General features: G+C 48.6%; 2 protein-coding genes across 2 annotated transcripts; both read right to left on the minus strand.

Annotated features, from left to right (window-relative positions):
• Window positions 1-1,139: 1,139 nt before the first annotated feature.
• Window positions 1,140-3,721, minus strand: LOC100834011. The gene has a single exon (XM_003570972.3). The coding sequence runs from the start codon at window positions 3,622-3,624 to the stop codon at window positions 1,657-1,659; it is 1,968 nt and encodes a 655-aa protein (XP_003571020.1). The 5' UTR covers window positions 3,625-3,721; the 3' UTR covers window positions 1,140-1,656.
• Window positions 3,722-4,458: 737 nt separating this feature from the next.
• On the minus strand, window positions 4,459-10,274 carry LOC100841336 (autophagy-related protein 11). Its single transcript, XM_003570629.4, has 5 exons — window positions 8,851-10,274; window positions 6,804-8,448; window positions 6,488-6,705; window positions 5,607-5,820; window positions 4,459-5,088 (listed from the first exon to the last, which is right to left on the minus strand). The coding sequence occupies exons 1-5, from the start codon at window positions 9,825-9,827 to the stop codon at window positions 4,720-4,722; spliced, it is 3,423 nt and encodes a 1,140-aa protein (XP_003570677.1). The 5' UTR covers window positions 9,828-10,274; the 3' UTR covers window positions 4,459-4,719.
• Window positions 10,275-12,288: the final 2,014 nt, after the last annotated feature.

The following is a 12,288-nucleotide window of genomic DNA, read 5'->3' on the forward strand; positions in this document are numbered from 1 at the left end:
GGGTCGAAGGAGACGCTGGGCCGGCGCTGTAGGCGGAGAACAGCGGAGAGGCGAGCCTAGGCTCGAACCGGTGGAGGCACACGCGGTGCCCGGGATAGACGACAGAGTGGCCGTGCCCTTGCTCCATCTCCAGGGGCGCATGTGGTTCAGGTAGTAGCAGGTCAAATTTCGCAGGTTCAGTTTCAGGTTCAGGTATGCTGGATGAAAAAAGTTCAGTTATTGTGGCATGTGGAAGTTCCTTTTCAACCCACTGAATTTTTATTTGCTAATCGATGCACTTATTCAGATGTTTATTTTACTATTGCACTGTGTCAGATTGTTTTTGGCATGAGTGGCGTGCAAAAGATTTGGTGCAGTGAATAGAGAAGAATTGCACGTCTTCTGAGGTCTGAATCTATAATATCTTTCTGAGGTGTGAACTTAAGAAATTTTCATGTCAAACAAAGAAAGAAGATGCGCTTTTCCTCTTAGCCGTGCCACATAAATTTATTTCCCCTTGAAATGATGCAAATTAAAGCCTTCCCATTTTTCTAAAAATATACTCCCTCCGTCCCATATTAAGTGAATTTCTATTACATATATCTAAACGCTTTTAGACATAGATGCATCCATATTTGAACAAATTTGAGTCACTTCATATGAGACAGAGGGAGTATGTTTGTGTACTTTTTCCGTCAACAATGTGACACGAAGCTCATGCAATGAATTTCACTCTGGTGCATCCACTTGCAGCATACATGGAACCCTAGCGCCAACAAAAGACCTGGCAAGTTCCACCTTTTTCGTCCGTTGTCGAACATCCAATCCCTTGGCTAAGCCCGGCATGCACAACCCGTTTCCAAATCCAAATAAAAGAGAGCACTTTCTTACGCAGAAAAATAGAATAGCAAAACACATATGAGAGGCTGGGCCTACAGTTAATCAAATTTCATAAGCATCGGTCAAACTCCATCAACATTGATCACATAGTTGCAAACAACGACTACGTTGAATATTGCAGATAAAGCAATGCTGCTCTGCTCACCCATCGTCGGTGTTCGCGGCGTGATGCCCGAGACCACCTTTTAAAGTGGTCCCATCGTCGGTGTTCGCGGCGTGATGCCCGAGACCACCTTTTAAAGTTGTCGTGACAACCGTCGTGCGCCTACCACGCCCGTCAAAAAGGGCCGTGGGCAGATGAACATAGTACTTCAGTTGCAGATTATGCTGTCTCCTTGCTCAAAACTATGACAACGGATACTCATGATTAATGTTGCAATAGGATCTACAAAGGCTCAAACAGTATCCTAAGATTTAGGGGCTACAAACAAGATGCATCACTACATGTTCATGTGAGTTGCAGGAGCTTGTACATCCAGCACAATTCAAAGAGTCCGCATGCTCTCCCTTTGCTACTTAAATTGAAACAACTGTCAAAGTGTCAAACCAAAAGAGCAGCTCGGGGAGAAGACTGCCCTCCAATAGACACAGATGCTAGAGATGATGCCCAGAACCTGGTGTTCATAGCTCCAACCATGAGCCTCCATTTGCTCCATATCTTCCTGACATGTACAGCATGAGGTACGGATTCAAGCAGCTGGGTCAATTTGGCAAGGACTCCAAGGTGGGCGTGCCGGAAATATTGGGTCCACAGGCCTTTTATGCAATCCTTGGGCTTCAATCGAACACCGCGAGGTTGTCATACTCCGGCCCGGCGATGGCCTTCTCCATGACGGCCCTCGGGGTGAAGGAGCCGCCGCCGTCCAGGAACAGCTTGAGCAAGTTCTTGGAGAAGCCGCTGACCAGGGCCACCCCCTTCTGTCCGGACATCACGGGCACGGCCTTGGAGTCCCTCAGGTTCCAGAACACCACCTCCGGCACGGCGGCGCCATAGCCGGCCTCCGAGAACTTCCTCACGATCGCCTCGTAGTCCGTCTCCCAGGGATTCACCGACGCCTGGTCGAACTCCATGTCGCTGAACACCAGCACCCGCCGCACCATCTTCTCCGCCGGCAGCCCGGCCCCCACGGCCACCTCCAGGATCTTGTCGAACACTGCCTGGAAGTCGGTGTTCATGCCCCAATCCATGGTGCGGACGAAGCTGATCTTCTCGCTGAGGGTGTCGCCGGTGATCCTGTGGATCTCCGGGCGCTCGCTGAAGGTGATCACGCGGCCGCGCCAGGGGTCCTCAGTGAGCTCGGACACGAGGAGGCCCAGCGCCACGCAGACGTCCATGGGCAAGCCGGACATGCTGCCGGACACGTCGCACACGGCCACGCAGCTGGCCAGCTTCCCCAGCGCGCGCATGTCGTCCGCCATGCGCTGCCATTGGAGCTCGGCCACGCCGCCGTCGCCGTCGCCGTCGAGGGAGCTGACGATCTGGTGCGGGAGGAGCGCGCCCGCGGCGATCCGCTTCTTGCCGGACTTGACGTCGGCCAGGTACGCGTTGAAGCGGTCCGCGTCGTGCTCGAGGAAGAGCGCCTTGTAGTTCTTCATGGCCACGGAGGCGACGCGCGTGTACGCCACGGACCCCCACGCGCGCGCCGAGATAAAGACCTCCGGGAGCTCGAGCGCGCGGCGGAGCGGCACGATGGCAGACTTGCGGAGCCGCTCGCGGGCTCGGTACGCGTAGTGTTCGTCCGAGAGCTCGGCCTCGTCCTCGTCCTCAGCGAGCTCTGGAGACGAGCCCCTGGGGAAGAGGCGCCGCGCGATGGCCTCGCAGAGGAGTGTGGAGCGGTCGTAGGACGAGTCCAGCGACGGGCACCACTTGGCCGCGAGCGAGAATTCCTTCACGTTGCCCTCCGCGAGCTTGCGCATGTCCTCTGCCAGGAGGCCGGCGAAGAGCTCGGCCGTGCGGTCGTGCAGGGCCCGGTACGCCGGGTCCCGGCTGTAGAGCTCCACGGCCCGCGCCGCGGCATCCGCCCTCCTGCTCCGGCGCGACACGCGCGCCGCGGCCGCGAGCTCCCGGTCGCGCTCCAGGCTGCCCGCGACGCGCTCTTCCGCCGTGCCGACGCGCGGGGCTCGGCTGTCGTCCTCCCTGCGCGGCTTGCTGCGGCTGCCGGAGGACCCGCGGAAGCGTCCGCGTCCTCTGCCGCGGCAGACGAAGCCGCCGCGGCCCTCGGCTTCGAGGCGGGCCTTCTTGCCGGGGGTCCTGGTGGACCTGCCGCCGTGCGCGATCCGGTGGAGCAGCTCGGGGAGGTCCTTGAGGTACCCGAATTCGGCGGCGAGGGAGGCGGCGTTGCGGGCGAGCGTGGCCGGGTGGCGCGCGTGGAGCCAGAGCGCGGCGGCGTAGAAGCCCTCGCGGTCGGACTTGCCGGCGCCGCGCACGCCGCGGAGGTTGGCGACGAGGCGGAGCGCGGTGGGCGCGTCGGCGGCCCACGCGGCGGCGAGGAGCGAGGCCACGGACGCGGCCGGCGTGCCGGGCACCACGTGGAAGAAGAAGTCCAGGCAGGGGTCGCCCGAGGACACGAACGTGGGCGAGGAGTTCTCCGTGAGCGCCTTCTCCCCCCGCGCCCCGCCGGTGTCCTTGGTGTTGTTGAAGCTGTCCTCCATCAAGTCCATGAAATTGAAGGCGGCGGCGCAAGCAGGCAGTCGTCCGGCGGCCTCCGGTGGGCCGACCAGGGTGTAGCCGGCTGTCGCGGCCATCGGGATCAGCGGAAGACTATTAAGAGAGCGTGTTCTTCCTTTTCCCCCTTTCTGCGAGCGGGCTTTGGAATTTGGTTTTGGTTTTGGTTTTAGGGGCTTGTGTGAAATAGGAGGAATGCTGGCAAAGGAAATATATGCAGCGAGGTTTCGTGGCAGGCAAGGATGGGGCGTACAGGTCGGTGGGATCGATGAACCGACTAGAGCTTGCCTATCGTGTTCCACGCCGGCTTTGTTTTCTCATCGGCCACCACCTGGCAGTGTGACTCAGAAAGCTTTAGGCCATTGACTAGCTGCTATTTCCATTTTAGCTACTGACGGACGTCCCGTCTCCCGTGTCACATCTTTGCAATGGAGAAAATTATCTCTACATACTACATACATGAATGTTCGCTCCTTTACCTTAGGGAGCGAACCGTTCGCTGACGTCTATTACACGCCGCTTGGTCAAAGATGTGTGGAAAAGAAGGAAGAAGAGGCTCGGGGAGGGAGAGAAACGACATGTATCAGTTGTTTGCGAGGATTACATAGTCCGTACTTGATTAGTACAGTAGTATAAAGCTGTCGTGACCTCCACTCCAGCTCTTTCGAGGCTCTATATTAGCACACACATTTTTTAGAGATAAAATATTTTTATTTTGGCTAACCTATGTAGAAATTCTTCTGGGAGGTCAGAATGCAAATTAACCTGCGAAATATTAGCACACGCCAGCTTTGACTTTATATATTCAACCATGATTGGTTCAACTTAACTTTGCAACCCAGGATTCAAAAGGCAGACAAAACAAAACATGTACTGTAGATATCACAGAAAACATTTACCGTGACGCAGTGAACAAACGCTAACTGAAAAATCATTATTCAGTCTGCTTGAAAGAAGATGCAAGATAGCATCAGTGGCCGAGTCTGTTCATATTTACAGAGAGGGAACTGAAACTGACTGACCATTATGTACAAAGATGCATAGAAAGGACCAAGCGAAGTCTATGAATAAATTCTGATGGTATGATATATACACAGCTGAGAATTTCTTCTCCCTTCATTTCATTTCAGCAGCCATGAGCAGGCAGGATGATCAGGAAGGTCTTTGATTTCGTTTCAACGAGCAGTGTCAGGCAGCATGGCCACCGTCACCACGAAGTACTCGCAACCCGTCGGCAGGCCGTATGGGTTGCTCTTTGGCATGGCCCGACGGCTGCCGCCGCTGCCAAAGCGCGGTGGAGCTTCTTCCATCTGGTCGCGTACGGGCGGCTTCGCTACCCTCCGCTCCATGTGCACGATCTGGCCAATTATGTAGGTGGGGTGCCGTGGATGGTGCTCCGGTGTGAACAGGGCCACCGATTCCTCAGAGAGGTAATAGTTTGAGCCGCTCCGGTTGATGGCCTCGTAATGCCCAGATGGGTTTCGCACGAAGACTGCAAGCTCATGAACTTCAAAACGACCCACAGATATTTTCTCCTTGCTGGCCTGTGGAAATAGTTTTCAAGCAGACAACACGACATGCTTGATTGTCATTACAAATAAAGAAACAGAAGAGATTTAACTTGTAGAGTCACTAATCGGTCATCTCAGTAATCTCACCTAGGTCTCATTTTGTTAACTTTGAATTCCAGATTTAAGCATGTGTCTGGTGCATCCATAATTTCACTACGCACTAACTTTAGTTTGTCTAATTCATTCTTTATCAAGGAGTCATAATAACACGCATGCCATTAGTTGTGACTAGATCATTATCTTGTGACAAGTAAGCTGTCCTATATGATTTTCCGTATGATTATCTGCCGAACCTAAATATTTGCATCTTGTTCCTGCAGAAGATAAAATGTATATGCACTTATGTTCATTTGTCTAACGAGTCATGAAAATGCACATTTCATTAGTTGTGACTAGCTCATTATTTATCCAAGATGTATCTGATTTTTTGTATGATCATCTACCAAATGTCAATATTTCCATATTGTTCCTGCAGAAGCTAAAATGCATACCTGTTTTTCTAGTTGAACTTTACTATAAAGATTGCTTATGAGTTCTTTCTTCTCCTCCAACTCTCTTACAAGAATTCCATGTGCTGCTTCCACCCTTGAATAGCGCTCTAGCAGCTCGGAACTCTGCCGTGACAGAAAACAAACTTTGTCTGCCAGGATCTTGATACAGTGCTGAAACTGAATGGTAGATTCAGCTTCATCCTTCTTTACCAAGCTGGAACAATATAAGACATTGCCAAGAAGTCAGTAAGTACGACGTTTGTATATCTCTATTCAGTAACAGAATGATCAAATATAATGGAGAATAATAAACGCATCTTGAACTTAGCAACATATTCCCTCCGTTCAAAAATATAGGGAGCATAACTCTTGTTGACTGTCAAATCTTTTAAAGTTTGACCAAGTTTTATAGTAAAAAATGTCAATATTTATAGTGTGAAACCAAGATAATATGAAAATATATTTCACAGCGGATCTAATGATCTTCATCTGCTATTGTAGAAGATGACATTTTTTATTATAAAGTTGGTCAAATTTAGGAAGTTTGACAGTCAACAAGAGTTATGCGCCCTATATTTTAGAATGGAGGGACTAAATGTTAGGCAGAAGTAGAGAATCCTCGGAAAGGAGTAACATGAACTTAGCATCATACTATTCTAAAATAGGTTGTCTAACAAGCTATTCCCTGTTGTCAACTGGCTAAAAAACATATAATGTCTCCAAATACAACAAAGATACAACGATCTCCATGCGCTTCCTAGAAGTTCCTTTCATCCTACATCATGATTCACTAACAAATGATGAACCTGAAATGTAACATACGGCTGCTGAAAGAAATGCATAATCTTGGGTATATGTGTAATTTAATGCAAATGTGATACCTTGCTAAGGAGAGGGCTAAAGAACGCAGCGAGTCTGCAAAGCCAGACATCCCTGGTGCAGTGACGCAGTTATTTAGTCTTTCAAACAGACCGTGTATCCTCAGAGCAGATGAACGCAAAGCATCATACTCAACAGCCCTTCTATCAGCTGAACATTTATTGGTACGAGCTTCTTCCCTTGCCTCGTGTAAGCAGTTCTCCAGGTGCGCACAATTAATCTGTACCCAATTTGTAAAATAAGAAACAAAAACAACTGGAAAAGAACTATTGTAATTTGCAAATATGTGAACATTATCCTATGTCCCATATATTTTACCTGAGACTCATCAAGAAGACTCTGGGTGTTTTCAAGTTCTTTCTTCAGACTGCTAACCTCACCCATAACAGCACTAAGCTTACTTTCCATCTCTTCTAACTGTTTTGATTTTTGTAACTGTGACACAAAGAGCTCCTCATTCCTAAACTCTAAAGCATGATGCTCATCAGTTCTGGAGTTTAAGATGCTAGCATCTTCTACAGGAATATCAGAAGTATCTGCCATAGTGAGTTGAGTCAACATTCGCCCTTCCTTATCAATATTGACAATCTTATGTTCGTTATCGTGTGGCGAGTCTGCCATGAAAGCATCCAGATTAGTGCATCCTGCTGAATTAAGTAGTTGCAAGTTCAGTACACCTGAAATATCAGTCATATTCTCATCTCCACCTTCTGTTTGTTTAGATGGCTGTTCAGATGTTGAAGATGTCTCATCCATGGCCACACTTGATTCCTCACGCAAATGGGTTTGCCTGCCTCCAGATAGACCCAGGTTGCAGTCATTACCTTTAAATGTAGAGAGGGAATCAGATGTGCCTTTGCTTCCTGAAACCATCTGCCCTTGTATGTACTGGTTGGCTAATTGTTCCTCAAGCTCCTGGATACGCTTCTCAAAGGACAAGCACTGCTCCTGCTTTGCCTTGAACATTGATTGAAGTTGATTAGCATACTCATCCTTTGCAGAAAGTGCCTGAGCTGTTTTTTCTCTTGCATTTTTCAGCACATTATCATTATGCCCTTCGTCAATAGATTCATGTGCGTATTCAGCACCGAATGTGCAGAGAACTGCAATAGCAGAAGCAAGTTCTGCTTTTAGTCTGGCATTCTCCACTTCTAATTTACTAGTCCCTGTTATATCTACAGTATCACAGCCCTCCAAAAAATCCTGGAAGTCCATCTTACCATCAGTATTCAGATTATTTTGTTCAGAGTTACTGAAATTTCCACTGGTACTAGAATCGGTATGCTGCTGCGATCTTTCAGGTTTCAGAAAAGACCCCAGTAAAGACTGGGGGGCAAGCTTTTCCAAATCATCAACATCAATTGGAAGTAGATCGCAATCAAACGGAGCAATGTTTACTTCACATTGGCTAGGAGAACCAAACAGTCCCATGGAACTCATGATTTCTACTGGAAAGTACTTTTTCCATGTCCTAAGGAAAACATCTCGTCTCCTTATCTCCGCTTCACGCTCTGCTGCTAGTTTTTCAGCAAGCTGTCCAGCCAAGCCGGTATAAAGCTTAAAAGAATACCTTCTTCGCACTACCTCAGCAAGAGAAGCCCTGTATGCATGGCCCAAACCACCAAGTAGTTTAAGGTAAGAAAAATCTTTGTCTTGTTTAACTATTGCCTCCTCGTATAAGGTGAACCGAGTAGACATCATCTCCTTGATATCACTTTGAGCAGATTTGACTCCTCTCACAGAAGAATGTACTAAAGCATTCATTTCATTCTTCATGGCTTTGCATTTCTCAAGCAACTTGGTAAGCATGCAATCAAACTTACGTACACTGGGCAAGTTGTCCTTTTCATGTACTTCATAGATACGACCAACTGCTGAAACTGCATCATGAGGTCGGAGAGAAGCAGACAGTTGGCACCTTGAGCAGTCATCAACAAGCTTCTTTGAGGTATCTACATCTTTACTGCAGAAAATAAGAGTTTTGAGAATGTGGTGTGGTAGAAGCATATTTCGATTTGTTGAGGAAAATCATTATGGCACAACAAGAGAAGGATATAACAAACAAATAAATAGTAGTTGCCAGATGAATTAACTCTCAGGATAAGAAATTCATATGCGGTGCCATCACAACATATAAAGACCAGACATCATATCTCTATAAATGACTTTAATATATAGGTGCCAATCTCACTTGTTACACTCCTAAGTACTAACATGGTAAACCGTTTCCCAGTTTTATCTAAGTAGTTTGAGCAATTACCTGCAACTCAAACTTAGAGATTCAAGCCAATCTACGTGGTAATCATTAGAAGTTTGCACAGAAAAGTAACAGGTAGGTAAATATATGTACAGTCCTCAGCCTAACCTTAGCGCTTGCATGATGCTCTTCTGGTCACCGATGACTCTCTGATGCTCCTTTATCAGTGCCTCCAAATCCCTCCATGTGCTCGAGCTCATAGCATTCAATAAGCTGTCCACTCCCTTCTTCAGCTCCACAAATTTTGCCTTCAGCGGCGAGACAAAAACCTCTAAATGCTTGTATGAGCTCAAATACTCATCCGCCAGCTTCCTCAGCTTATTCTCATCTATAAGGTCCAACAAGCACCGCCGCCCCTCACATTGCAAGGATGGGTGCAGCCTAACAGCACGTAACCTCTGCACATCTCTCTCGAAAGTTGACAGCAACTCAAGGTACCCACGGTGCTGCTGCGAGAGGCACTGCACAAAGTTTGAATATCGCTGCGAGGGCTTCCGAAATGCATGCTCAAGGTTGTTCCTGGCCATGTCTAGGGCACGCTCCTGCACCTGCCACTCCCGCTGCAGCCTCCTGCACACCTCATACTTTGCCACGCTAGATTGGTACAATGCATTGGCCACCTGGAAGTCATACCTGAACCTGATTTCATAAGACATCAGTGCCTTCAAGGCCGGGTCAGCAGACACCTCCAGTGCGGTGTCCTGTGGTCGGGGCGGCGGCGGAATAGATGGCACAGGGATGTCAATAGACTCTGGAGCCGGGGGCAGCGAGTCGGCATGGAAACGGGCTTTGTTATAGAGGAAGACCTCGCGGTCGTCGCGGGGAAGATTGTAGTAGGAGAGGTGGTGAGCGCCGTCGAGAGGGATATTGCCGCAGAGGAGGAGCTGGTCAGCGCGCGGGACGCCGCAGACGAGCTCGATGGATCGCTGGATTGCCTCGACTTTCGTGGCGCCTCTGCACTCGAACTCCATGCTGTGGCCATTCTCCGCTACGTGCACCATCAGCTTCTGCCCCAGCGCTGCCGCCGCCGCCGCGTCCTCCGCGCCGGCGCTGCCACCGCCTGTCACCGCCGACCCGGAACTCATCTTCCTCGCAAGTTCCCCACCAATTTTTATTTTGTTTTTGTTTTCTTCTCTTCCTCTTTTGCTTCACGCCCCTTCAGATCGAATCTGCAGTTCTTCTACCAAACCACCAAACAAGGCCACGGGCGGAGGACCCAGTAGGGCAAGGTAGGGCGGCCGCCCTACCTTGATTTTTGCCTCAGTTACGAATTGGGGAAGATTATGAAACGGGGATCTAAAGGGCGGAATCCGTTCGTGGGGTGATGGGAGGAGAAACGGTCGGGAGCGAGAGAATCGAAGGGGAGATGAACCTGCGGTGGAGTGTGGTATCCCAAGGGCTGCGAAGATTCGCCGCCGGTGAGATCCACGGGAAGAGTTTGTGGGAGAGGGGAAAGTTGTCGTGAGGAGGAAGAAGAGGCCAGGGAATATTTCTTTTCATTTAATCGATAATCCCAATCCACACGCTAGAGCTCTTTTTTTTTTTTAGGGGAATCCACACGCTAGAGCTGATTATATATACTCGGTCTCTATACTCATTACGAGGCCCACGGCCCAAAGCCCACAACAACACTTAAACAGCTAACAGGTCCAGCCCCATCTGCCGTTATCCGCCACAGTAGGATGCCCAGACATCACATTGCCGCCCCCATGAAAACCAGCATGTCTCCAGGCTGGTGCCGACGGAAAGCGCTTGCGCAACACTTCATAGTTCTCCCAAGTAGCAGAAGATGCCGGCAAGGATGTCCGTTTGACCTTCACTTGAAGCAGAACAGTGTTACCTTTCTTACTGAGGCGACGATCAAGGACCTCTGGCTGAACATCCATAGTATCCAGGTACAGGCAAGTTGGTGGACTCCGGAGTATAATCTGGAACAAATGGCTTCAGCTGGGACACATAAATCTCCTAAGCTCTGTGGCATTAGTTGGGGTATGCCAGGCTAGTATGACTCTAGTTTTCTCACAGTCAGTAGCCATCCCTTGGTCCGAAATAATGTGTCCAAGATATTGTAGCGGGATTCGGAGCAAAGGAGCACTTACTCAACTTGACATGGAGCTGATGGTCCTGGAGGAGCTTCAGGACGATGGATAAATGTTGCACATGGTCTTCCAATGACTTTCTATAAACAAGTATATCGTCCATAAACACAGAACAAATTTTCTCACATAATCTGCAAATACAAAGTTCATGACACACTGAAAGGTGGCAGGTGCATTGGTAAGGCCAAAAGGCATAACTCTGAATTGATACTGCCCATGATGGGTTTTGAAAGCAGTCTTCACTTCATCTGAGGGATCCATCCTAATTTGGTGATAATCGGCTCTTAAATCCAGTTTAGAAAACACCTTTGTACCAGCAAGCTCATCATGTAACTCATCCACAACTGGCATGGGAAACTTGCTTTTGATTGTAATAGCATTGAGTTTCCTATAATCAATGCAAAACCTCCAACTACCATCCTTTTTCTTTACCAACCACACAGGAGATGCAAAATGGCTGTGGCTAGGTATAATAGTGCTAGCTTGCGACATAGCTGTAACCTGCCTCTCAATCTCATCTTTTTGCAATGGAGAATATCCATAAGGTCGACTGTTCACAGGTTTAGCATCAGGGAATCGACTGATGACATGATCATACTCCCTGGTTGGAGGTAAATGCAGTAGGTTCTCTAAAGACATGACTGAACTTAGCCAAGAGATTACTGATAACTGGTGGAAGTTATGGATTGAATTGAGGCTTTTGATTGTCCACAGCACACAACTCAGCAACAGCCCAAATATCATTGCCCTTACACAGCTTGACCAGCTGGTCCACTGTGTGGTGAATACAGGAGTAATGCCCTGAAGCCTGACAAATTGCTTGTTATAAGAAAACTCTATCCATCTTTCATCCCAATTGCAAGACATGGTGCCCCACTCTCTCAACCAATCCATGCCTAAGGTACCATCATATCCACCCAATTGTAAGACCCTCGTATCATGAGAAAAGGTATGGCCCTGCAGCCACCAAGTCATATCTTTAACTTGCTCAGTACACAGTAAAGTATCCCCATTAGCCACCTTTACTTTGGTATGAGCCATTGGTGTAGTTTGAACTTGCAGTTTGTGTAACATGTTGACATCCACAAAACTATGAGAACTACCTAACTCCACCAGGAGCAACAACACTTGATTACCCACTAAAGCTTTCAACTGAATAGTGCCAGAGTCAGCTACCGTGTCCGAGCAGGAATGGAGTATAAAATATTGCGGTGTTGTTTGCGGAAGGGTCCTTCTGGATTCCGAAATTGACGTGGGCGTGAATTATTGCAAGAGAGAGCTTGTGTGCTTCTACTCGCGGTAGGGAAAATGTATTGTGGCACTGCCGTACAAATCATGGCGAGTATATCAGAGCAAAGTACGGTCGTACATGTGAGTGTGGCTAACTCACTTTACTCTCTGCACTCATAAAATATAATGTTGCCCCAAAATTTGTGCAAGTGACCCA

Source organism: Brachypodium distachyon, chromosome 3 (assembly GCF_000005505.3).
Source record: "Brachypodium distachyon strain Bd21 chromosome 3, Brachypodium_distachyon_v3.0, whole genome shotgun sequence".
Classification (NCBI taxonomy): Eukaryota; Viridiplantae; Streptophyta; class Magnoliopsida; order Poales; family Poaceae; genus Brachypodium; species Brachypodium distachyon.